The 27,842-nt window shown below is 39.4% G+C and overlaps 1 protein-coding gene across 1 annotated transcript in view; it reads left to right on the top strand.

Annotated features, from left to right (window-relative positions):
* Window positions 1-2,889: 2,889 nt before the first annotated feature.
* Window positions 2,890-27,842, top strand: part of DOCK3 (dedicator of cytokinesis 3) — a 172,301-nt gene continuing 147,348 nt past the window's right edge. The window contains exons 1-5 of the mRNA XM_027640285.1: window positions 2,890-2,962; window positions 3,869-3,952; window positions 12,511-12,551; window positions 14,766-14,821; window positions 16,492-16,588. Coding sequence (XP_027496086.1) covers window positions 2,890-2,962; window positions 3,869-3,952; window positions 12,511-12,551; window positions 14,766-14,821; window positions 16,492-16,588 — 351 coding nt within the window. The remainder of the gene's footprint in view (window positions 2,963-3,868; window positions 3,953-12,510; window positions 12,552-14,765; window positions 14,822-16,491; window positions 16,589-27,842) is intronic.

Raw genomic sequence — 27,842 nt, 5'->3', positions numbered from 1 at the left:
CTTTTTCAGAGCATTCCTCTTTGGCAGAACATCAGCTTTAACTGCTGGCAGAAATTACATTTCGTGAGGGGAACTGTGACCTCCTCACAGACCTGAATGATGGCAAGGGGTTTAATTTCTGAAAATAGATGTTAAATGTTTCAGCAGTCCGTCCTGGAGCCCAAGAGGGATTGGTCAGATCTGTTCCCTGGTTGGGTGGAAGCTTTGCTTTTTGCCTGTTTGCATGATGTGTGCTGTGGTGACTGAGGAGATGACTTGTAGGAAATGGTGATTTACTGATTAATGGGCAGTTTGCAGATGATCTTGTAGTGTAAAGAATTTCTCTGCAGAAAGGACAGAAGTCAGTTATCAGTTACCAGTTAAATAAAAGTTATTTTCTCCAGAACGGTTAAACTGTTCTGTATTTTCTCATATGCACTTGTGATCATATTTTTCATACTGATAGGAAGGATTGTGTCTCTAAAAGGGACTTTATAAATAACGTTGTGTTGTATAATACATTTTTAGCTTAACACATGAGTAACATCTGTAACTCTTTGGAAGTAACGTTTGGAATCATATACCAGACTATAAAAGAACTTCAAATTTCTGTGATTTTTGTCATAATAAGGACATATTTCTACCATTCTTTTTTATTTCAGAGATGTTAAATTTTGCTCTCATTACACAGTTTAGCAAGATACAATTTGGTGTATTGGGCCAATTTAGTTGGATTCTTTAATTTTTCCAGACTTCCATTTAGTGTGGCTGGAAAGTCAACTACTCTTGAGATTTGACTTCTGTTATTTTGAAAATACCTATATTTCTATTCACAGATCCTGTTGATTGATTACAGAAATTGTCAAACAGAAGAGCCCTACATGCCTTATTGATAGTTACAAAAGGAATTAGATTCCATAGTGTTGTACTGAGAATGGGGAACATGAGGGGGTGTTATTTTTGTGTGAGAACTGGTTTTCTAATGGGGTATGATCACGGAGGTTGTATCTAGAGCTGATGGGATTGGTTCATTTCTGTTCTGTGATTTTTGCCTATTTATTCTTTTTCTGAGTGAGGTAGACCAAAGAAAACAACTTTGTCTATCTTATTAATGGAGAGCTCTTAATTCTAAAGAGCTGATTACATATTGATGCAGTAGAGTCCTTATATCAGATGTTCTTTGTGTGACCAGTAGAATCCTTTTAAAAATGGACAGTTTGCATCTGCAAACTAACAAATCTATTAGAATTACTTCTCGTAAGCCTCAATATATTGATGTCACCATTCTTGACCATGGCTTTAAAATTTCTGCTATCAGCAGTTGAAAGAAAACCCAGTTCTGTCTTTCCTTGGTACCTTTCCAAGCTCACCTGTATTGTTATACAATAGGCAGGTGTTTGATGGCCAAAGAACTCGTAGTTGCATCAAATCCAGTTTCTTTCCCAGCTGCATCCTTTAATCTGTGGTTTTCATGTAGTAAATGATTGTCATAGAAAGTCAGCTGCTGTTTGCTAATTCAGAATGTCTAATGCAGTGTTAATGTGCAGTCGTGTTTTTCAGAGTAACAGTTACTTGTTGGGCTTGGCTGAGTAAAACCAGTCAGGTTGTTAATCCCTGCACAAATTGAAGTTGTCTGCAGCCACTCACACCCATGTGTCCCTGACATGGTGTCCCTGACTGGTGTCCCTGTGTCATCATCACTGTGGCATGTTCAGAGACATAGAAAACAGTCTGGAAACTGGCTTTAATATATTGTGCCCGTTATTTCTTTTTACAGTCTTATATCTAGAGTTGCTCTCATAAATGAATGAATCTTGTTAATGTATTAACATTCCTCCATTATTTTTTCTGGTGTTTCCAAAGGTAATTTTCCACCCAAGATCTTCAAAATTCCTCTATTTGAGATGTGCCTGAATTTTGTAGTATTTTTGTTGTTCTGAATGGAAGAGTAATAGTATTTTAATGTAACACAGTATTTTGCAAGACACCTCAGAAATAAAAGATTTTTGTACCTTTTTGTTCTGGCAGAATTCCCTATTAGAAAAAAAGAAAACATTTTCTGTATTTGAAGGATCCAGCCATCTGAAATACTGGGGGAACAAGGATCATCCGTTGGAGTTTTGGTTGTGTCTTGCCAGTTCATCATTTTGCAGTTGTCAGTGTTCCTGCACTTTGGGAGAAGCTTTAAATAGTTTTTCTTTGGTTGAAATCCATATTTATGATTTCTTCATGGGTGAAGAATGACTCCAGAATGCTGACAAGCTCAGTGTTTCTGTCAGATTATGCTGTCTGCATTATTCCAGTCTGGAGCCAGTTGTTGTGTTTCTCCTGCCTCTGATGTAAACAAGAATTTAAAGCTCATTTAACTGGCGGTGATTTCTGCTGGGCCATAAGGGCTGAGAGAGCAGTTTAGGTTTGTTGATGAAATTCCTAGTTTTTAACTCTGGGATTTAAACCCTGCATTGAGTCTCACAGTGGAAGTGCAAACATTGGGTGCTGTTTGGTTCCCTTTGGATTTTGATTCAATCTCTTTCTCACTGGCCATCCGTGTGAGTGTTTGCCTGGTCTGTGTAGTTTGTTCTTTCTTGCCCTTTCCCTTTATGTGTATGTGGTTGAAACCCTGTTTTATTTTAGTGGAAGTTTTGTTTATGCTTTTCTCATTGTTTCTTGGAAATGCAAGATTCCAGAAAACTGCCTTGTGGGAGGTGGGGCAGGTGATGGTGGTGTTTTCCACGGTGTTCCTCCCCTGGACTTCAGGCTGTTGGGTTAACAGAGGGGCTGTGGCCCATAAGGGACTCTTGGCTTTGACACAGAAGTATCTTTATGGAGGAGATGACGTGCAGCCTGATCCTATGGGAACACCTTGACTGTAGCTGGAGTGCTGGCATTCCAAGGGGAGTGTTCTCGTAGATGGGGAAAAAGGATGGTGCCCACTGGAGGTCACTATTTCAGCTCCTGGAATTCCACTTGTGCTCCAGGGAGTGTAGGTGACCTACAGGGTGGGCTCTGGCTGAGTGTGTCTTTACCTGGAACCAGGTACTTGAATGATTACATTCAATCTGTGCCTGGGGGAGTTTTAAATGCTGGTTCTGGGGGGAGGGTGGGACCTTATCTGCAACTCATGCTTTGTTTTGGCATGTCATGTTTGAGGGAACTGCCCATGGCCATGTCCCTGTTGTATTTTGATAAAAGTAGCTGAAGAAGATATCATTACACACCATGATATTTTTTAAATTTATTTTTTAAAATTGAGTTTCATTTAGTATTTTTATTGATTACATTAATATTTTTTAAACATTAAGATGGGTTCTTATTTCCCCTGGCTAATGAAAACTAGACACCTGGAAAAGTAATATGTATATCATGTCAGTGCTTATGAAAAGTACAGATTCTTATGTATTCTTTCATATATCTACTTAAATATAATGCATAGTGTTACAGGATTTTTGCAGTGTATTAGTTGCACAGATGGTATTTGAAATAGTTTCAGCTTGGAGAGAAGTAATTCCTGGAGCTGAGTTCCTGTTGTAGTCTCTGCAGTTTGGGCTGCCTGTTCCACTGGTGGCTTGTGGAGTAGAGTAAGAATTGTGAAACAAGGAAATCTTTGTATGGAATATAAATCAGAGGTTGCTGATTAAAGTGATTACAAGCTCTGCTTAATTTAAAAATACTTTTAAAAGCTCATCTTTTATCGTGTTGTTGAACCTAATTTCTGGCGAGGGTCGAAACAAAAGATATCGGATGAGGAAAAGTTGGCTGACAGGTTTTCTGGGCAGCTATGTCAGAGCTATTTTTATGCAGGGAGTGAGCTAAAGGGCTATGCTTAGAAGAAAATTCACACAAAGATTCAAGCCTCATACGTCTCTCTCTCTTTTTCCCCACCCTCCAGTGATATGCAGCTTCCGAGGAACGGTTCCGCAGGGCTTGGTCCTGGAACTAGGTGAGACTGTCCAGATCCTGGAGAAATGTGAAGGTAAGTGTGGCACCCGAGAAGGAACCCCTTTTCTATGTAAGAGCATACAGATATCTTAATCCAGCAGATTTTAATAAGTTGTTTGGAAATCATGATGCATCAAATCAAAGCACTTGAATAAAACCTAATCTGACCCACTTTCCGTAGGAAAGGCTGAGTGCTGTTGGCACTAATCCAGTCTGATAGGGGGTCAGTGTGTTTTAAGTTAACCATCTGTCCAGAAAATCTTGAACCCTGACCTGATTGTTGTATTGTAATTGGGTCTTACACTGAATTTTCATCTTGTAAAGTATAGATCAGTATCTTTTTTTACTCTGTTTTCTCAGTGTAGCTGTTAAGCATAGCTGTTAAGTGTATCGGTGTTTATTATTTAGAAACATTGAATGGATGAATAATATTACTTATGAAATAGGTTAGCAATATTGGAAAAAATGTGAAGAATGTGGGTTTAGGGGAGATTCTTTTGCATTTATCATCACGTGTTTTTGCACCTAAAGCAAAATGCCACTGTAAATTTTATAGTTCCTATGTGGCTGGAGATGTCTGTGTGTGAATAAACAGAATGTCCTAATCCACTGCTTTATTCACATGAAGAGTGTGGTTGAAGTTGTGTGTAAAAGGAGAATTATTCTTCTCCTCATACTCAAGCAAGTGGTGTAAAACATGTCTGTGGAGAAGCAGATTGACAAGATACATACAGTATGAGAATTGGTTTCACAGTAGTCTGAGGTGGAATAATGTGACCTTAATCCTGAAGTGTTAAAACAAATTCAAAACCCAGATCCACAAACTTGAATTCCAAATTAACATTCCACAAAGTTGTGAAGTTTTTTGTGTGTGTTTGTTCAGTTTACAGTCATTTTTTATCTGCAGTGTTAATGTTGCTGCACAGACCTTCTGCAGGCTGGTCACAGACTGCTGCTTTTCCTCTCTCTTGCCTACAGCTGTCTTTTGCTCTTGATGCTTTTTCTTGTACTCAGGTGTTTTGTTTGTTTTTCCACTGACTTAGCTCTTCACAAGGAAGTTGCACCTTCCATGCTCATTTTTCTAGTAAAGTAGTAGCTTTTTCACCTACATTTGTAAAAGTTTTCTGTTGAATGAGAGTTTTGCAGTGCAGTAAGGACTCTTAACCATGGAGAAACCTGCTGTAAACAATACCTGCACTATCATACCTGCAAATGGTCATGTTTTTTAAAAAACCTCTTGTGGTGTGATGGGTTAAGCTGTACTCAAGCACTGAGTGCTGCTTTTAGTTGTTCTGCCAGGTCTTGTGAATTAATACATGGTGCAAGGTCAGGCAAAAATTATTCCTTTGCATAGAGTAGTGTAACTGTAAGGTAAAACAATGTGTGCTGTTGAAAGCAGTCATGGTGTTTTCCAACCCTTTCTGGGAATCAAGGAAACTTTTAAAACCCTGGGAGATAAAAGCACAATCTCCAGGCAGCAGGTTGCTTACAGAAAAGCAAAGGGCTAATCCAGCATCTCTTTACAGTGTTACAGTAATTATACTCTGAATATTTCCTTGGCTGGTAGTTTTGAGGATGATTCCTCAAAAGCAATTCATGCCAGTCTTCAAATTGCTGAGAAGGGAGGCCCTCAGACAGTGTTTTCCTGTATGGGAGAAGGTGTTTGCACACCAGGTTTTGGGTTTGTGTTTTAAGCCCTCTATCCTGTCGTTTTGGTTGAGGTGTCTTTACCATGGACTTTATGTGTATAAAAAGATGTATTAATTTTGATAATAACATCTGGAACTCCACACTGTGAAACTCATCTGAATATTCAGATGGTCTGTGCTACAGCTCTTGCATGTGTGAATTATGCAAAAAAGCACACTAAATGTGTAAAGTAGGTTCTTAGAAGAAAAAAAAGCAGTTGCTTTTTAAGCATTCTTGTCTAAGTGGTTCTTTAACAGGGTCCTCTACTTCTGCAGTGTTTGCTGGTGATTCTTTTGTGTAGACAGGCTGGATAAAATAATGTTGACCCCCTGAAAACAAGGGTCAGTGCTGTGAGAGGCACAGAAGATCCACTGCTGTTTCAGCTTCACTTTTTGTTAGAATAGTTTGTGCATAATTCTCTGCAGCAGGGATTTTACTGTCAGGGTTGAAGGGATTCACATACACACAAACCTTCTAGTGACGTGAAGTGTGATTTTGGAGACTCACTGAGGAATTCAAGGCTGACAAAGATTCAAACAGGAGCTATACTTCTGAACGTGCTTATTTTTAATCATAATAACTTACTGAATAACTGTGTTAGTATTACAGAAGAGCAAGTGCTCTTTTGTAGTGACTGGGGTAAAAAGCAGTCGCTGCTTTTAGAGCAATTGAATGAAAGAGGAGGGAATTTCCCAAGCTTTTGGGTGTCAACTGCAGCAAAATTTTATACATATTTGTGGAGTCAAGGAACAAATGTATGTGCATGCACACACACACACCCCTATGTACATGTATATATATATATTTGTCTCTGTAGGGCTAATAAATATAAATACTAATTGATAACACATTTAAATACAATGCAGGATTTAAATATAATGCAGTGCAATACAGTTGCTTTTGTTAATATGTATCTTGTTCATGTGCTTGACATTGGAACTGCTGGATTTCCATCAGTTTCTGTGCCTGTCACTCTGCCTGCTCCCATAGCAGACCACAAATCAGTGTCATGCCCAGCTTTCCCTGCTCTGAGTCCTTTTTCTTACAGATCTTGCCACTGAGAGAGAACTGGAACTCTTCAGTGGAGTTCTCAGCTTTACCTGCCGTGCCTTGAGGGGCTGAAAGGGCATGGCATTACCATGGCACCTCTAAGTGCTGAAAGATGGAGTTTTCTTTTGTCAAAGCATGAGCATATTCCCTGTTTGAAATACTCATGTGGACTGTGCATTCAGAAAAACACCCTTCCTTTCAAGTCATGTGGCTGTTGCCCTGCCTGTCATGTGGCTAATGCCACTGTCAGTAACTGGTGACACACAGAGCAAATTTAAAATGTCTGTTTTGTCCATTTGTTTTTATTGCTGGGAGGTGATTTTCTTTAGATTAAAAATGTTACAACTTCAGTAACTTTAATTATTACCTTGACAATCTTGTATATTCAGTGAAGGATGGAAACACCAGCTCATTCCTGAAGCACCAGTTAGAAGAATATTATTTTACACATGCAAATTCTGCTGTCCACACAAGTATTTATTTACATGGTTTTCATGTGTGTATGTTAATAACGGTGTTCTTAAACCACACATGTAATATATTTAAAGTTTTCCTCTGTTATTCCAGCAGTGACAACATGGTCAAATTAAGTGTTTCTGGTATTTGGGACACTTAAGCAGCAGATACAGCTTGCAATTAGGGTTTTTGTCCTAAATTCTTGATGAATTGAATTGGGAAGGGGTGTCTGTCCTGCTTCCAAGCTGTGCCATACAGATGAGTGAGGAATGACCCTTCAGCCTGTCACTGCTGTGGGAACAATGCAGGTTTCCTTCCAGCTGGAGCTGGGAGCTGTCCTGTGGCTGGCTGGGCCAAATTAACCCCTTCCTGAGACTGAGAAAGATGTCTCCAGTGAAATATCCCTTTTCCTTTTTGCCTTTTCATCCCTTTTGCTCTTTGTGGAGCGTGCCTGTGGAGCTGCAGTCTCTTGGACACACTTGGCTGCTGCAGAAGATCTCACCTGATTACTGAAAGCCTTTTGGAGCACGGGAGTGGCTTCTTGATGACCCTCTGTTTGGCTGTGACCAAGATAAAACACATTCTCCCTCCTCTGCTTTTGTTGTGGCATCTCTGGCAGCTTTATCAGCAGATTCCTGTGGCTGTGCTGGCCCAGGCTGCTCCCTGACATGGTGCTGGCAGGCTGGGCTGGGCTGGGCGTTCATCCTGCCCTGGCACCGCGGAGCTGAGGGCTCGGGACAGAGAGGTCTGGGCATTCAGGGGCTTCAGCATCAAGAAGCTTTTGCTGAGCGCTGTTCCTGTCCCTCTTCTGGGTCACTTTGGGTGCCTTTAGCTCCGCACAGCAGTTTAGATGCAGATTACAAGGTAAAACCAATTGTTTGTTGGCTAATAGATGCAAAAGACAGCTTTGCTCCAGGTTTGAGGGTTGCTCACGTTACTGCAGAGTATACTTATTTTTGTAGAATAAAAAAGGCTCGAGTTCTTGTAGCAGATGCTGCTATAGCAGTGCTTTCTTTAAGAACAAACATTGGCTTTAGGATGTACCATAAATACTTATGTAATTTATTTTCAGAATTTTGTTTGTCAAGAAATTACATGTGGAATTTGTTTTTTTCTGCAGCTGATGCTTCTTTATTTAACCTTGATACTTGAGCTTTATTTTTCTGGAAAATAGATCAGTACCTTTCAATTAGGACCCTTTTGCTTTTCTACGAATGAGTCCTCTAAAGGGGCGAGCTTTTTCCATGTGACAGACCTCTTGTGGCTTAAGTGGAGATCTGAAAGAGATTGAGAGGTGGCTTTTAGGAAGAATATCCTGTTTTGTTCAAGGCACTTCCAAGAAAAGATCAAATAACCAGTGGTAGCTCTTCTAGTCACGCAAAGGAAGATTGAGCTGTGCAGGCCTGGCCCAGAGCTGCTTTTGCAGTTTAGCTGGGGCTGCACTGTTGAGTGAATTCTGAGTGCCACACACCTTGGCAAACACTGTTTTTCAGCCTTTATCTAAGAGTTTGCAGGTTTCTCTCATATGGCTTCAGCTTTCCCTCACTGTGGGTTTCCACAGGTACAGGTAGTTGTGGGTGAAAGAGGGGGTATTTACCCCGAGCATGTTTTTGATGTGTGATACAGTCCCAGTCCATCTTTCTGTCCTGCCTCTTTGGAGGCCTTGTTGAATTCCAGGGGTTGTAAGAGCTGAGCAGGAAGCCCAACACTGCCTATGGCTCCCAAAGCCCTGGGAACAAAGGGAAGGACAGGGGCATGTGGTTGCATACACTGTGAAGTCATTGAGCTTTGATTCCTGACCTGCAAGTAACCTACAGTGGGAATATGTGTACAGAGAGTGTGTTTGGAATAAAAAGTTAGGAGCAAGTGGTCGTTTGAATGTGCAGGGGAAGCAGGTGTGACAGGGTGCTTTTTTTTCTTTTGGTTTTTCTCCAGTTTATTGCCATGGAATTAATTCTCCTTGCAGATCTTTGAGAGATTGTTTGCTGTGTAGGGTGTACAGAGGGCAGAGCTGTACATCAGCCAACTCTTCATTTCCCTGAGCTTGTATCAGATGCCATTAGATGGTATTGGAAAAGGCAGCTGCAGAGGGTTGTGGGTTTTCCTGGGTTCTAAGTTTGGAGTCTAAATGTCACCTTTCTGAGGTGAAACAGTTTGCTTGCAGGGTCATCTGTATCCTGGAAGGTATTTTTGCCCATTCTGGGGTGTCTTTGTCATTTTATCTACTTTATTTTGACTATAATATAATACTTGGAAGTTCATCAGACCTGTGTGGGATATATTTGGTGTTCTCTTTCCTATTCTGAGTAAGGCATTGCTTAGAATGGCAATACTAATTAACTGATTTTAGATTTTCTTATAGCAAATGATGTATATGGGATGGAATAGCCCTTTGGCTGATTCAGGTCAGCTGCCCAAGCCGTGTCCCCTCCCAGCTTCATTGCAGACATGGTCATTGTTTCACATTAACTAATTCACAAAATTCACTTCATAGCTGTGTCTTTCTGCTTCTTGATTTTAAATCCCATATTTTTCACCATTTTTGTGAAGGTAATGCCCTTTAAATGCCATGTATCACTAGGAAATGCAAGCCATAATTCTAAAGTATTAGCAAGTAGTTATTTGCAGTACAGTAGCATCTAAACTCATTAGTCATTATTGGGGTCTAACCACGTAGTGCATGTTGTGATCACAATTAGCTGAAGTACCTGCCTGGATTTGATGACTATTGTGATTAAATCCTCCAAAACAAATGCTCTTTAAAATATATGATTCGATCAATATTTAATGTATTTAAGACTATTAATGTATTTAATTCCAGAATGCAGGGTTAGTTCATTTTAGGGAATAATGTAATGCAGATTCAATTTTCTAAATGTGCTTTCAACAGAAAAGCATTGTACCTTTTCTCATGGTTTTTACTTTGAGGTACAGAATGAGTTTTTGGTGGTGTTCATTGCAAGCAAATACATTTTACAATTTAGTGCTTTCAGGTTCTGGTGAGCTCTTCTTTAACTGTCTCTTACTTGCATAGAGTTGGAGGAAACTCAAAACAGAGAAGGATGATTCTAAAAATATTATACCACACTGAAAAAGAGGGGAAAAAAAAAGAAGAAAGGAAAACTAAGATCTGGAGAGCACAGTGTACAAGATTAAAGGGAAATATACCACTTTTCAAATGTATAAATGTACCTGCAAAAGGGAAGTAAAAAAAAAAAATGTTTTCCATATTGACTAAAAGAGAAAAAATCCTGGATTTGAATAGCAGCAAAGAAAGTTCAGGTTACAAAGTGCATGTATGTTGTCTGAGACACTGAAATTGGTTGTCCAGTGGGGATCTGTCATGTCCATTGAATGTAAATATTCTAGATTTCCAAGTATTATACCAAAATTTCACTGTTACATGCAGTTTTATTGGCCAGTGTGGTCTGTGGAATAAAAAGGTGCCTGTGCAACACCAGCTCTTTCACACTGGTCTGTGTGAAGCAGCAGAAGTGTACTCTGTTTCCTTGGAATTCTGTGCAGAAATACCTTGGAATGTAGGTTTTGCAGAAGATTTATGGATCATTTTCCACAGTGCTGTGTTATTCAGTCCTGTTAATAAATTATTGGACACTGTTAAAAGCAGACTAAACATGTGTGAGGAGAAGTTTAGGGAGTGGCTGGGATGAGCTGGGGGATTTCTCAGGGGTCCTTCCCTGCCTGCTTTTCACAGCTCTGTAAACACACACCTCCTGGGCTTTGAAATTCTGGTTTGGAATGAAGAACAGAAAACTCAGAAATAAGGTAGTTTTTTGGAAATGTGTTTCATTCCCTACCCTGCATATCTAAATTATTAATGGTCACCTCCTTTACTGGATTTTGTTCTATCTTTTACAGATCTGTTCACAAACTTATATAAAAGCACTTTTTTCCCTATTTACCAAAAAGTTTGCCATTCTGTTTGTCTTGAAGCTCAAATGTGTGATTATTTCTAAGGTACAGACTGTATTTAATACTGGTAACAACGAATCCTTGGTAATCCTGCAGGATAAATGCATTTATTTTTTTCTGTGACCTTAAAATTATGCAGCATCTGTTGCTCAGAAGCAGGTGTTGCAGGGACAGTTGTGTGGAGTTTTAGAAATTACTCATGTTAAGGATCTGTGTGTAGTTTGTGTTTATACTGATACAAATCCCATGAAGTTTGTTCAACTAAAATAAATTGAAAACAAAAAAATAATTTTTTAAATATAATCAGTGATTTCATAGGAAAACAAGTCTCGGTGTTCTGTCCTGTCCTCATGAGAAATTTGGGTAATAAAGAAGATGGATTTTAAGGTTTTCCATACTGAGATTCGCAAGTGTCTTGAATTCATTAATTATTTTATTTTATATGAAGTCAGATTTCCTATTAAAAAAAAATTTAGACTCTCAGGTTGTCTTTAAAACAAAATCAAGGCCCTCTTCCCCACATCTGAGCCTCTAAATGTGACTCATATCATAATTCAGCCAAATATGAGGTCCTTTTTCTGAGAGACACAAAATACCCAGTTACTTTGTTCTGGTTTTCTCTATTTTCCATAGCAGATCACTGACAGATTTTGCTAGGGCTCTTTTAAATGCTGCAGATACTTAAGTATATTTAACTTATACCTGAACTCTGTCGGGGGGGGGAAGAAAGTAGAAAGTTGCTGGGAAAATTAGAGAAATTTTAATGGAAAGTGGATTTGTTTTATGTGGAATTTTGCACAGTCTCATCACTGTCACCTGTGCAAAGCAGGAGTAATTGAGTTCTTCTGTTTAACTTGCAGCTTTTTCAGCTTTGTGTTTTACTCCTCATTTACTGTCCTGTCTGGAGCCATTAATTGATGGGAGATACAAGAATAATAATTGAGTTTGTGAAATTCGGCCCTAAAGCCTGTTCTCTAGTCTCACAGACATAGATAAGACCAGACACATGCAAAGGATTTATATTTGTTTAAACCATATTAGAGATGTGTGATAATGGCTTTTCCTGGCTTTAAGAGGACAGATTTCTGATTTTAAGATAAACACTACAGAGAGTCTCCTGTACCAGTGAGTGAGAGAAGTGTTACAGATTCTTGCCTGAGTGCTGAATGAATCTTTGCCAGGGTGGCTAATGATTATTAGTACAGGATCTAAGTACACTAAGCTGCTTTTATTCCTGAGAGGAATAAACAGGAGCATTGCAGGTTCTTAACTGCTTGTCATCGTTAGACAGCAAAATAATAACAATAATTAAAAAAACCCAAGTGAACAAAAAAACCTTTTAAAAAATTTGACTTATGTGGTTTTCAAGATGGTCTCAGTAATTGCATGGTTTTAGTCAGTTTGCTCTTGTGTAAAGACAGCAATGCCACAAATGAACATACCGTGTGTTTTGTCTGCTTTCAGGGTGGTACAGAGGTGTTTCCATTAAGAAGCCCAATGTAAAGGTAAGCGTGGATACATTTGTTAATCTAGTGGGAGATTAAATCTATTTTGCTGTTGCAACCCAGTAAACTTTTCATTTTCCTTGCCCTTAAGATTTTAGTGCTCTAACTTTTTTCCTGTGGGAGGCTTGGATTCATTTTCTAAATTGAGACAGTGATACTCATTAGTCACTCAAAGGAGCAGAAACCTTCCTGACACGTAATGGGTAATTTTTTCAACATTTATGGATCTCACCTGGTTTGATCCTTTCCACCCTACTCTCCTAAGAAAAGCATAGGTGGGTGATCTTGAATTGCTTTAATTCAGGATTTTTAAAGAACATATTTAATAATTTGCATTGTTAATCTAAGACAACTTTGAAGAAAGTCCAGTGGCAAAGGATATATTGTAAAGTTTGTTCTTTTTTCAGATTTTGGCATTTTAACGTCACTGTATTTGGTTATTTTCCAGTTTTTCCAGTTATATACTTGTTTTGCTCTTAGAGAACTTTTTTGACTGTTCTGATATCATTTTTTTTGTGACTGCATCTGTGTTTTTATAAATGTATGTATACAAACAGGCAAATAGCTGCCTCTATATAAGCATCACTTCATTGTCTTTTGGTTTAAATACTGCTTGTATTTAAAGAGAGAAGAGTACCAGATTTCTCATGTTTACCTGTATTATGGAAGATAATATTACCTGTATTATATTTCCATGACTATGATACTCTTAATGAAAACTCTGCAGTCACTGTGTGTGTTTTGGTACATCTTCTGCTTGTGTATATGTTCAGATTTGATAGGAGAGCCCTTCAAACCTTCCCTGGTTTCTTAGGTAACCACAGGATCACAGAAATGAGCAGCATTAACTGCAGGTGAACCAAACAAGAAGCTGAAGTAGCATTTCTCCCTTTTCCAGATTTTGGTGTGGCTGAAAACATTCACATTTACTTTTTTCCTGCAGAAGCCGTTCCTTTTAGACCCATCCTTTTTCCCTCTGCAATTTTAGAGTCTTTCCTATGAAAAAGAAGGAATTTTTCCTACAGTGTGGAATCATCTTTACTTAGTATTCCTTTCAACCCCCCCATGAAATTTTTTTTTCCTAAATTCTAATTCCTGCAGTTCTAAAGCTCTAAGACTTGAAAGCCCACACTTGATTGCTGACAGTTTTGTCAGTCTGGCAGCTGGTTTTTAACCCAGAGGTTTCCAATTTTGTTCCTGTCTTTCCCACTGAAGTGCAGGGATGCTGTTCTTACACACTGATGGACTTTGCTCCAAGGACTCAGGGCTGTGTGTTTTACAGACATCACGGAACAATATGTAAAGTTTGGGTTAAATTACCTCTTTTCCCCAATGTCTCATCACACAAGAGCACAATGGCCCAGGCAAGGTTGGAGTCCAGTCCTCATGGGAACAGCAAAAGGCAATAAATGGGTTTGAACAGCTTTTCCTTGGAAAGAGGGAGGAAAACTGATAGCTGCAGGGCATGCAAGTAATAGAATCCTTCTGTCTGTAGGGAAACACTGGTGTAGGGGCTTGGCACAAATTTTATGGTGGGCTGCTCTGCTCTCCTGCAAGCTGCAAAGTAGACATTTTTCTGGCTGTCTCAGCTACCTTACATCTCTCCAGTAAATATTCCTAGTGTTGGATCTGTTATTCATTCCTTTCTGCTACTACAAGCTGTTCTCTGCACTCTCCCTACTTTCTGGTTGCTCCTCACCTCCCAGAGGGTTATTGGGGTCTCACCCCCTTTGCAGTGGGAAGACAATTGGCTAAACTTAAATCACTCTTGTCCCTCCCAAGGCAGCTGGTGGGATAAGAGTGGCATCTTTTCATTTGGTCCTAGTTGACTTACCAATCAATGTTTTTTATATCTCAGCATGTTTCCCATATAACAGTGTTTCCCAACACTTCAGGAGCTTTTGGGAATGCACAGGACCAAGCTTGAATTTTTTTAAAGATGTTTTTATTGAATAGACTTGCAGAACTTCTGTATTAAAAGCTTGATCTTTCTACATGGAGCTTTGATCCAGTGTGCTGTCCTGGTCTAAGAGGGACTGAAATGATCAATTGTGACTAATCTGAATATTGACTTTTGACTGACAGCTTTGACACATTGTTAGGGTTGTTGGTTTTTTTGATTGGTGTATTGGCAATTATTTATTGGGGGTCAAGTTATCAATGCTAAAAGCTGCAAATGTATTTTTCTAACTTACAGAATTTTTTATCTTGTAGGGGATTTTTCCTGCCAACTATATTCACTTGAAAAAGGCAATTGTCAGTAACAGAGGGTGAGTATTCTTCCTTCTTTCTAAGAAACTGCAGTGCTTTTTATCTAGAAGGGAATCAAAGAAATAACTAATGAAACTTATAGAGAGGTTTAGTTCATTGTATCTTTTTTTTGTGTATGAGGATTTGAAAACTAAATGTAATTCTGCAGAGTTTGGGGTGGTTTTTTTGTTTTTAATATAGCAAGAATCAGATCTGGTTACTTGTGTTCACTTTGGCCAATAAAACTGTAACTTCAGAGGTATCACCTGAAACACAGGCATTTAAAGAACTCTGCTTATATTTTTCATTTCTGCTTGTTTTCTCACTGGCAAAATTCTATATGTTCCTGTTTGTTGTGGAAGCACCAGTAAGTTGACAGCCCATCTTATTTATCAGCAGATTTTCAGAGAGACATCACTGACAGGGTATCTCTTGTTACTCTGAACCTTTTCAAAGGGATCCAGCCCTCCACACCCCATCCAAAGAATGACTGAAGTACACTCTGCTGAAAATATTTTACCTTCACTGTCTTTGTTTGTAACTTTGCTGGTGGTAGATTTTTTTGAGTTAATGTGAATAATGTGGTGTCAATGCCGTGTCAGAGATGTTACTGAGTGTGGGCTCTGGAACCTGCAGAGTTTCCTCTGAGGTTGGCTGGGGCTCCTGAAATCAATATCTTGTGTCTTCACTGCTGCTTTTACTTGCATATTCCACATTCAGGCTGCTGTGGGGAGATTTATAAGTGCAGTGTTTGAGAGTGACCCGAGGCAGCAAATTAAATGTGGAAGATAAAATGTATTAAATGGCATTTAGTGAAGTACCTCTAGAAAAATAGGTGACTTCTGATGGTCTTGAATTGTATGTTTATCCCCAAAGGGACTTAGTAAAGATTGTAAGGGCAGCTGTAATACTGACGCTTCATAATTTTTGAGTGTAATAAAATGATATATATTGCATAGAATAACTACTCCTAACGTGTATTCCCCTTAGGGGGAAGACCAGTTCCCTGTAATCTGTAGTTAGTACTTGATCTTGGCTCAGAATTTGTAAAGGGCAAGCAGTTCAGGATATTTTGATATTTACTAGGAAAACCAATGTGCTTTTTAAAACTAAGTGTCAAGTCCTGGTGTACCAGTTGATACCACAGGATGTAGTGCAGCCCTGAACCAGAGGTCATGGTTATTTAGTGTTTGGTAAAAAATTCTGCCCCTGTATTTAAGAATATATAATATTAAAGAGGTCTTCTGATAAGAAAGGTTAATAGATAGCAGGTATTTTGGGTAGTTTATGATATTGGCTGACATTAACTGGAGGAGGAGAAGGGTTGGACTGGCTTATAGAAGGGACACAAACTGTGAAGGGCCCCCCTTTACAGGCAAGTTTATTTAACGTGCTGTAATAATGAAAACTGTTCCCAGTGGCCTTGATGAAAATGAAATTGTGTATTTTGAACAAGTAACTAGGAAATGCTTCACACAAGCTTATTCTTGTGGAATGTGCTGGAGGAACAGCTGACATGAGTCTGGGGGTGCTTCAGTGTAACAACAGACAAAACGATCCTCCTGAGATACTCTTCTTTATGTTCAACAAATTCAAGTTGTAGCATTTTCCAAATTACTATGCTGACATTTATGTCTTTTTCTACCCTTTCCAGGGTACCTTTCCTAATTTTCCCCCTCTTTTTCTGCAGGCAATATGAAACAGTTGTTCCGCTTGAAGATTCTGTAGTGACTGAGGTGACAGCAACGCTGCAGGAATGGGCCGTGCTCTGGAAACAGCTCTATGTGGTAAGAACAGTGCTCTTACTGTGCACCTCAAATGCATTTCAGTCCATCAGGAAACCACCAGAATCAATATAAGGATTATTGGATTCACTGTGCTAGTGAGGGTTTGCTAACTGCAGAATCACACGTGATCATCACATTCATGTGAGATTCACATGGGCTGCACTGGAAATTTCAGTGGTTCTGAAATTCTGCCTTTAGATCTGAAGGCTTTATTGTTTAAAGTGTCATTAAATATGTAAGAAATAATATAATGGTGTACTCCTGTAAGTCCCATCAAAGACTTCAAAGAATTATTCAGCACAGTTTGTAAGTATTTGTTTCAGTGTCTAAAGTCTGAAAGGGGAAGAACTGGCTGTGGAGGGTTTCATACAATTGTTCCTCCATATATTAAAATTAAACACTAAGATAAGTGTATTGAGCTTTATACTCACCTACTTTATGTAATTTCACTTAACTGACACATAATGTCTCCTGCTTTCATCCTTGCTCTTGTCTTACATTTTAATGGCCAAATCCCATGAAACAGCAGATAAAAAACTTGCACATTTGAAGATATTATTGTTCCTGGTTTTTGTTTTCTCTTTTTAGCTTAGTAATTGCAAGCCCTAACTGTAGGACTAGGATCAAGAACTGTAGGTGATACAAACCTGAATTTTCTTTCACTCCTTACCTTAGAGAAATACCTCTACATAGAGCTGCAGCAGCTTTGTTTCCTCACGTAAACCTGAAGTGACAGAAGTTGGATATCCAGGAAATAAATCCAGGGAAGATCCGATTGGATGAGTCTGGTATATCTCCAGCCTAACCAGCTGGTCTGCACTTCCTTCAAAAAGCAATCAACTCTTACAAAATTACTTTTGGTTTTGTTGCTCCCAGTTCTTCTGTGGGGATCATATGTCCTGAAGGCATTTTCTTGGAAAGTAACATCTGATCTAATGGAGGGAGGCCACAACACACATTTCTGTACCACCCTTTACACTGGTACTCCTCCTTTTTCCATTTCAAATACGTGATCTTTTCTGTTTTCTTCCTGTAACAATTTTCCCCTCTCCCCAGTGTCAGCTGAAGATGACAACAATAATACTGGCAATGATATTGAATTGGAGAAGGGGGAATCATTTTACCTACAAATGAGTTACACTTCCTTTCTACTAATGCATTTCTTCTTTATTGTTAACACTAGTTCCTCGAGGGGAAGGAGGGAGAAAGCTCTACTATAAACTTTTATTTGGTGGTTTTTCTTTCTGGGACCACTTTGTATTTTAGCTCATTATATTTCTTATAACATTGCACAAAACATTATTGTATTCTTAAATAACAGGGGAAAGAATTTACTGTTCTTGTAGAACTTTGGAAGGAGACATCTGCTCCATGACAAGAAGAAATTGGTAGAGCTTCTGAGTTGAAAATGCTTTTGTTTTGTGGTGTGAGGTTTTTTCCCCCAAAAATTAAAAAAAAAAAATATAATTTTATAATATAGAAATAATCACAGAATTGTTTAGATTGGATGGGACTTCTTGAGATCATCAGCTGCCTGCTCGAGTAGGGTCAGCTAGACCAGAGTGGCAGGACTGCACCAGTGAGGTTTGGAGTTCCGTGTGAATGGAGATTCCACAACTTCCCTGGGCCAAATGTCAGTGTTTGACCAAGTCCAGTGATTTCTTCTGCTCGAGGCCACTGATGCAGTAGCACAGCCTTTCTGGTGTAAAGAACAACCTGCCCCCTTGTTAAGGGGGTAAGAGACATTTGTCCCATTTCTGGGCTGTAAATGGGAAGCCTGAGGACATGCCCCAGGGTGCATAAGTGGCTGTGGCAGAGCCTGGGTTAGGCTTTTGTAATTGCTGTTCAGGCTGGGAGCTGTGCTGTAAGGCCACATCTTAAAACATATTAAGGGACTAAATGGAAATACTTGCTATGTTGTTGGATCAGCACCAGCAGAAATTTTTACTATTCTCAAACTGTAATGAGAATCCTCTAAGAAATGTAATTAATGTTATTTATCATGCTGCTGTGCCTGGTCAGCTTTGTCAGAAAGTTTCTTATTGTAGGGGAGGTTCAAACTCTGGTTGTTCCACAGATGATTTCAGTAGGTCAGTGGCTGTAAGGGGTACCAGCAGTGCTGCCAAACAGCGTGTGCAGCATCTCTCAACATCTCTGAATGGGCTGAAGTGTTCATCTCATGCTTTTTGATGAACTGCTTACCTGGATTATGGTTTGAAAGACCAAGTTTGTTTCAATTAAAAATTCCAATCAGTTGCCTTAGTTGTATTGCTGAGATACATTGTAAGGTTTGTATTTGTCTTGCAGTTTAACAATAGGAACTGGGATGTAATACCCAGCAAGCCTGGAGTGATTAAAACACTGCCTGGAGAGGGATTCTGTGTTGTTCCAAGATAAGGTAGCTCAGCTGACAGAAAATTGGAGGGAGGAGGAGAACAGTGAGAAATGGAAGGGTAAAGTGAATCACAGCTTTGAGACAGTTGCAGAAAATTAGTTGGTGTAAAACATTGGGAATCTTCCTCCTTTCCTCCTGTCCACAGAGAGCCTGTGTTGGTACCAGGAATAAACTGTGTGTGGGGAAGCTCAGATGGGTTTGAGTTATGGGGGCTGTGCAGCAATATTAGTTTAGATGTCTGTGAAACAGATATTAGAAAGATTAGCCTGAGTTTACTGTACTACACAGGGCTGTGATAGTCTTGTAATTTTGACTGTCAAGGTGAAAGCACAGTGACAGTCTGGGAGAAAAAGGCATTTGTCTGAAATGAGTTCACAGAGAAAGGGCTGTGCCTGAAATGAATTTGAAATGGAAAGATGTGTGTTGTGTTCTTTGCTTTACTGTAGTGTCACATTATGGTCTGAGTAGTTGAATTCTGATCATATAACCCTTTAAATGCTAACAAAACAACAAGTATTTTGAAAATGGCAGAGGTTTTTCTTAAATTGGAAAGGAATACAAATAATACTGATATCAAAGATACCAGAATTTGTTTTTTTATTTTTTTAATATTTGTTGTTTATTTGTTATTTGTTTTTTTTTTCCTAATGCTAACCTTGTCAGAAATTCTAGACCTACATAAAAATACTCTTTTGGGGTTTTTTCCAATTGAGCAATCAGAAATAGAACTTAAATATTTAATATTTTTAATGGAGTAAAGATGGTATGACTTCTGTTGTTCTGGGGACAGACTTCTTAGGAGTGCCTGTAGCAATAGGACAAGGGGTTATGGTTTTAAACAAGACAAGAGGGGAGATTCAGACTAGATACAAGGAAGAAAACTTCTACACTTGAGTTGGTGAGGCCCTGGCACAGGTTGCCCAGAGAAGCTGTGGCTCTCCCATCCCTGGAAGTGTCCAAGGCCAGGCTGGACAGGTCTAGTGGCAAGTGTCCCCTCCCATGGCAGGGGAATTGGACTGGATGACCTCCAGAGGTCCCCTCCAAGCCAGGCTGTTTGTGATTCTAGGAAAAGAGCACGTTTTTCCCATATTTGAATATGGAGTCCGTGTGCAGGTCCCGTGTCATGACACTGGAAAGTGAAGAGCAGTTCTGATCTGCCTGTGTCCAGGCTTCTAAGATGAGCACTGAAACAATAAAATTAATAGCTCCTTTCTGTCAAAAAAGGCCACTGTTCTATTTAACCTACTTGGTTTGGCTTTCCCTACTTGCACTGCCACTGTGCAGATGGTGAGGAGGGAGTTCACAGGATCTGAGTGTTCAAAACCTGTGCTGTGTCACCACGTTATACTGAGTTGCTCAGGCTGTGGGTAGAGTTTCTGGTAAGCACAGCTGACCAGATGTGTGTGTCAACACTTCCTCATGTGTTTGTGTGATGTCAGTGACTGTACAGACCCAGTATCTTGTGTTATTGTTTTGCCTGCCTCTAATACTCTGCATCCTTCTTTAGATTAATTTGAACAAGATAACTATGTCACTTTGTGGGAAGCCTAAGAAATGCAAAAGAAGGTTCTGCTTATTGTTTTCCAGTACTGCAAAGGCAATAAGCAAAGGATGCCAGTGGTTCCCTTCCCCAGTACTGTACTTAATTTGGAGTGGAGAAGGAAAGGAAAGAAAAGTAAGATTACTAGTGTACCACTATAAGCAGCTGAGCCTGCTCTTGTGATTACTCCAAAGAGACAAAGAAGAGAGAGCAGAAAAGCAAGAACAAACCTTGAGGAGACTTATGTAGGCCCAGAGGTGGATAAAGATGCAAAATTGCATTGGTTACAGTGAAATGTGTGTGCTCAACTCTTGTGTAGTTCCCTAGACCAGTGTATTGACTTCTGTTGAGACAGCAAAATAGTACCAGTAAGGTTGTTAACTTTCTCTCTTACCCTGTATGTGTTGATAAGATTTGTTATTTTTATACTACTTCTGAATAAAGGATCTGCAAATTCCCTGTAAGCTTTTGTTAATTAGGTCAAACAAGACTCCTGTGAGTTGTTAAGTCAGCTAAAGAGATCACTGAAACTCACTGCTGGTGCACAGGAGCTATTTTAACTGTCAGAAAAATTCCTCAGAGTTTCGGATGTGATGTGAGGACTATTTCTGTTGAGAGATCAGATGACTGTGGAGAGACCAAACATAATTGCCCAACTTAGAATTTGGTCAGATCAATAATGTTAATTTGCTACTTTTATGCAAAGGGGAGCGAGGGATGTGTGGAGTGACTTCTCTGCTAGTTTCAGGAGTTAGACCTAATGGTGTTGGGAATAGGTGGAATTTTTGCCAGCTCAGTGTAAAAACAATTTCCCATTGGCTGCTTTTCAATTTCCTGAGGGATCCTATAAAGGAATAGAGGGGGTAACAGGACTTGGGGCAATTGCAGGTGTGTGATTTGGGTGTTTTAGGGTGTCCCTAAAATCGAAGCACTAGAAGTTAAAGCTCATCTTGAGAAATGCCATTCACTGACTCACTCAGGTGGTTTACTCTTGTAGTGAGTATTTTGAGACATTTTTATTTAGTGAGATGCCTTTTGCTCCATATCTGATGAAACATGATGGATTTCTAAAATATGTAGACAGAGAACAGTGTGGTATGATCTAAAATTGATATGCTGCATCTGAGGTCTGCAGCAGAAGGTCTCCCTTGAAGGAACAGAATTCCTTCAAGTCAAGGCTGAGCAGATTTCCTACACACTTACAGTTCTGGGCAAGCAAACTCCTGGAAAGATGAAGTGTTTGTACCGAGACATATGTACAGAAATAGTATTGCACATCCACGTGGCCTTCTTTCCTTTTTCAAGGTTACCTGCAAATAGGAAACTCCTTTAGGGTGATTGTTCAGGTTTGTGAAAGAGACATTTTAAAAGAATCTGAAGAGCTTGTCTGGCCCCAGTTGACACTGAGAGACTCGGAGTTATCACTTTACAAGACAGGACTGTGGATAATAATGTTCAGCAGTATTATGGATATTTTTATATCTTTCTATATTTGGAGTGAAGGATGAACCTTCATGGAGTGGCCAGAACTCGGACAGGAGTTTGAAGCAGCTGATAGTCTTGTTAAGTGCTGCCCAAAATATAAGGGAAACTAAGAGTAAACAATTCCCCTTTCAGTACCATCTACTTCAGTTTCTGAAAGGGAAGAGTGCCCTGAGAAATCATCTGATTGCTTAGCAACGGAATTTGAGGCTTTTAGCAGATTTGTTATTTGAATACTAGAAAATACTTGAAGATTTTTCTTGATTGGGTTGTGAGGGGTGTGTGCAGAATGATTTGCACAGTGATGAACACTTCAGTGTTATATGCATAAGGTGGATATCTTTATAATTTGGTGTGTTTAGTCATGGAAGGAGAAGCTGGAGGTAAATCATGGAATATCCTAGGTTGGAGGGGACTGTGAAAAATCATCTGGTCCAACCTTTTGTCAGAAAGGGGTCCTACATGAGGCTATCTAGCACCTTGTCCTAATGCAGTGAAGGGTTGTTCTTATTGTAAAACATTTCTTTCTTACACTGAGGCAAAAACTCTCCTGATGCAACTCACACCCATTGCCCCTTGTCTCCTCCATGTGTCTCCCTGTGGACAGGGAGCCTCCACCCTCTCTGGGAGGATGTGCTGGTACTGGAATACTGTGATGAGGTCCCCCTGAGCTGCCTCCTCCAGGGAGAAAAGACCCAGCTCCTTTGTCTTTCCTCACAGGGCAGGACCTGCAGCCCCTCGATCCTCTTCATGTCCCTCCCTTGGACCTGCTCCAGTCTGTCCCGTCTGTTTTTGAATTGTTGGGAGCAGAATAAAGATCACAGTATAAAAGTGTCACAATGTGGTTTGTGTCTGCTCATTATCTCAGACAGGTAGAAATTTTCATGAGTAAAATCTTAGAATTTTATGCTGCTTAGAGATGTTGTCTGTGGTAGGTTGAGTCGAAGCCCTTCTCGTGCTTTGTCAAATTGAGACTTGCATTTACAGAAATTTATTAGCTCTGGTTTCTTGGAGGTCTTTAGTGGATGTCATGACCTCTCTCTACATTTCTTCCTTGGTAGAACAGCCCTCATGTAGAAAATCCACTTAGTATTTATTAGGTCACTGCCATAAAATACTATTTATTTCGGTACATTTTCCCTTAACACTGACTTCCTGAAGTTCAGTTCAAGTGCTTCATATTTTAAGGTTATAACGGGTTGCCATAGTTATTATTTTTCCCTTCCCTAATTTGAAGAGATTTAATGCAGTCAGTCTCTCACACTGATTTGTGCAAGTGTGAGAGCTTTAAGGAATTAAAAGTAGGCATAAGTTTTTAGGAGAGTAAAATAAGATTAGTTTGTAAGCAAATCTTATACCATTAAAATCTGAAAAATTATGATAATTGATTTGAAAGTTACTTTCCTTTGAAGACCCCAGAACTTTATGGCTACTTTATTGGGTTTAAGGAACAATATAACAAGGAGCAATATATGCAGTACCTTTCATTTACTGCCACATACAGATTTATGGTATCATTTGAGATTATTAGGATCAACTAGACAGTTTTTATGTATTTTCAAACAAACTAAAGGTTGACTATAAAACAAAAACTACAGAGTATTAATCAAACTGTCTGGGAGGAATATATGTTTTGAGTTACCATGGAGATGGATAGATTTTTTTTAATAGATTTTAAAAGTAGAGGCAGAATTAAATGTAAGTCACCTTCTGGTGTCCTTGGCAAGTCCTACTGTCACAAACTACATGCAGGGTGTAGGAGATCATAATATGCTATTTTATTTTGGTAAATAGAACTGAGTATTTGTCTTACTGCTAGTGACATTTATAGCACATTGTGTGGAGATTTGGAGGGGTTTTTTTGAGATTAAATTTTTGAAGTATTAGCTAGTTTGTACTTAACAAGGAGCTCTTTCCTTTTAGGACAGTCTCCGGTCTACTGTGTGCTGCAAACAGTGTCACAGTACACATGTAAAGTACATGTGGGAAATTAAAACATGAGGATTTTATTGAATGCTGGTTTAAGGCTAGCTGGGAACTGACAACCAGCAAGGAAACAGAATTTACTCTGGGAAAACCAGTGGCTGACCTGTAGATGATTGCAAACTGTTTCTTCTGTACTGTAAACACACTGAACACTGAATAATGTGAGATCAGGGAAAGAAGCTTTTAATCCAAAAATCCAAACAGGACTTTCTTCATCTGCCACTGGAGAGACTCACCTGAGTTGTTCCAAATCTGGTGTTGTTACAGAACTGCATTTGAAATAGAGGAAAAATGGTAGCGTGGTTTGATTTGAGTTTTCCAAAGCTGTATTTTGAGGAAACATGGCAGTTTGTTTTGGTTTGGATTTGTTTTGGTTTTAAAGAACAGAAAATTAAGAGGGGGGAGAAAAAGGGCTCAAGGAGCCTGGCAATCTGGCTTTTTGGAGTGAGGGAACAAGTTTGTGTGTGTGGATAGAGCTTAGGAGGGAAAAGGCTGATGATCCCTAATGGGTATTTATTGGAACTAAAACGACAGTTTGGATTTCATTTCATAGAAGAAAGTTGTTTTTTTTTTTTTAGTAGAAAAGCAAAGAACATCTGTCCTTTTGGCAACCTCGATGGCACTGTTGGCCATGTGGCATCAAGAAGTGTCCTTCAGTCTTCCCCTGATCTATGTTCTTACTGTGGCTTCTATCCTTAAGATATAGAGAGGAAAAGGTAACTGCACATATAATAATGATAATTATTAATAATGATTGTAATTTTAATATATATGTAACAAAATTACATGTGTTTGTTAAGGGGAGTAGGTGAGAAAGTTTCTCTGGTGGGAAGGATAGAAAAATCAGTGTTATATGAACTGGTGTCTGCACAAGTGGAGTAAATCCTTGTGACTGGACTGACAGAGAACACTGTGGCTGCAGCAGTGGACAACCAGCACTTGGCCTGCCTAATTTGATTACTCTGCATTGTTGGAGAGGAGGCAATGGTTGATTTTTGTGTCTGTCTAAACAGGAATAAAAATGCATCTTAATTTAAAAACTCAGCGTTAAGTCTGGCAGATGGATGGATACCCAATTTTACATGAGGTATTAAAGTGAAATTGTAACATTTCAGATTATTAAAGACCTGTTTCTTCTTTCTTGTTTCGACTTCCAGCCGTGTGAGTGTGGGTATAATATAGGGATTGTTGGTAAATAAAAACTGTTCTAAAGGAATAAGCAGCGTTGCAAAGGCAGTGGTAAGGAAAATCTGAGCAGCTGTTCATTAGCTGATCAAAATAAAGAGAGGTTCTCATGTGGTCATGCAATCAAAAACTATTGTAAAGTGCAGATACAGGAGCCAGAGCTAATTTCAGTTATTGTTTATCCTCATTTTCTTGAGTGCTTGACTTTCTTTTTGAGCAGTTTTCTCATAACAGGTTTTTTGTGACTGCCGGAATGAAAAGGGGGAAAATGAATAGAAATTGTATCTTAAGAAGCTGCTCACATAATTTCTTAAGTTGTTGTTGTTGTTACATCTTAGTTTTGAGCTAACAGCGATTATGGCCTTTGAAGAAGTGTGTTCTCCTTTCATAAATCCTTTTGCTTGTTTTCCAAAGTATTATTGTTTAATAGAAGTTATCATGCTGTGTGTTAGACATAAAGATTGCTTAAAATAGAAGGAATACAAAGGAAGAAAAATAAAGAAATTGGGAGAGGTTTCTGTGAGAAAACTGGAATTCAACTTCTCCCTTTTTTTTTTTGTGTTCATCTTCCTGTGAATTTCGTGGTGGTTTTGTTTAATTTTGAATTTAGAAGCAGAGCCTTGTGCTAGCTGGTTCTTCATAGGTACACCTTTGGGTTTAGTCATAAATGTTGGTTAATAGAAAAAAATACTTATTGCCAAGTTTGATTTCAAAGTCTTTAGTTACTGTCACTGCTGTCACTCTACTGTTCAGTGAGAGCTTCTTCAGGTAACAAAGATACTCTGCGATTGTATGTTTACCCCTGCAAATAGCATATTGCTTTTGAGGGAAAAAAAAAATCTTTCAGGTGATCTGAGGAGTTAACTCCAAAAGATAAATGTATTTAGGGCACCCCAACAGCTTGTAAAACAAATACTCATTTCCTTTTTACTGCCCGTGCTCAGTGCTACTCATAGGTCAAGATCCAGGGTGTTCAGATGAGATCCAATAGGTACTACACAAAAAAGCACTGCAGAAATAATGGAAAGCATAAATCATGTGTAGGATTATATTATTTTCTGATAATAGCCCTGATATACTTGTACCTCTTTGTCAGTGGTCTCTGGTTGATGTTGCTGCAACACAAACCCCTGCTGGCAGTGCCAAGGGCACGGCAGGGGCTCAAGGTGCCCGAGCAGTGCCCAGCCAAGCACTGCATCTCATTTCACTGCTGATGGAAGTGCTGCTTCAGCTCCACCCTTCTGCTCAAAGTCTTCTCCTCAGCAGTTGAGGTTGTGTATGTGTGACTTGGCACAAAGCTTCCTGGGCTAATAGAGCTATATTAATTCTTTCTTTTCACTGTGTTTTGCTGAGCTGGGTGTGAATTTTGCAGCATCCCAGAGCTGGAAGGATTTCTCATAAATCTGGAAGATGCTGAGCCCCAAGCTCTGTGTCTGAAGTGTGTATCTGTGTCAGTGAAATGACATAGTCTGAGTTCAAAGACCTTTACAGAGCTGGGGAAATAGTGATGTCCTTTATGTTCTGTGCAGTTCAAGGGTTGGCTGTTTGATCTAAATTAACTTACACTTGATGAAGCAGATTTCAGTTTATTCTTTCCAGTATGTCCTTGGAGTTGATGGGGAATTTGGGAATGCTCTGTAGTGTGTGCAGGAGCAGGCATTTGGAAATGGAGCTGAGCCTGCATCCTGTCACACGGAGAGGAGACTCACTGCCTCTCTGGACTTCCCACACTGATGTGAGCTGCCTGCTGAGAGAGGCAGTTTGTCTCCTCCTGTCTCCTGCCCTGTGACCATTCCCACCCCATCCCTTCGGGAAGCAGGGAGTGGTGTGGGCAGTGTGGGCATGGAGGAGCCACGTGTCCCTGGGCGCTCACTGGGCGGCTCTCGGGGAGTCTGAGCTTCCCTTGTGTTTGATCCAGTGCCCTTTGATAGAACCATTCCACTGATGTTTACCAGAGATGCAGGTTTATAATTATTACAGTACTGTCTTTATTTGATTTGAGAATGGTGCTTTAAAGTTTGTTTTATGAATTAGCTTAAGCTCAGTTTACTGTGTACAGGTGAATATACAGGTGCTAAAGTCCTGTTAGTTGATCCCCGTGCTGCTACATTTCCACATCTTCTATTACTGACAGCACTCAATAATTTTTTCTTTTCAGTCAGGGTAGGCCAGTAAAGGATTGAAGGCAGTCATTTTAATTTGGGAATTCATCTGTGTCTTTCTCTGTGGTTTTTCCCAATAGCCTCAGAAGTTGAGGTAATAGTAAATAAAGTCTGTCTGTTCTGTGTGTGGCCTGGCAGGCTCAGCCACCTTGCAGAGTGCAGACTGCACTGAGTTACTAGTTTTAAGGGCTAAGGTAGTAACATTTTTGGTATCAGAATTTTTGTTTTGACCTGAATAGCTCAAGTTTGATTTGAAGTGCACGGGGCAGTTCCCTTCCCCAGGGAGATAAAGTGCTGCTTGTAAGAGTTGTTACTGATACTGTCAAATGGACTTGGTATTTTCTCATTACAGGGACATGCTTGGAAACCTGCTTAGGTAGGATTTAATGAACTTCTAAAATGTAACATAGATCACTGGCTCATAATACTTACTGAAAGAAAGTTAACTTATTTTCTGGGTAAACAGGGAAAGAGCAGCAGCAGAGGTTTCTTTTTAATCTTTCT

Source organism: Corapipo altera, unplaced genomic scaffold, assembly GCF_003945725.1.
Source record: "Corapipo altera isolate COAL_440 unplaced genomic scaffold, ASM394572v1 55, whole genome shotgun sequence".
NCBI classification, from domain to species: Eukaryota; Metazoa; Chordata; class Aves; order Passeriformes; family Pipridae; genus Corapipo; species Corapipo altera.
This window is presented reverse-complemented; position numbering and strand designations above follow the sequence as displayed.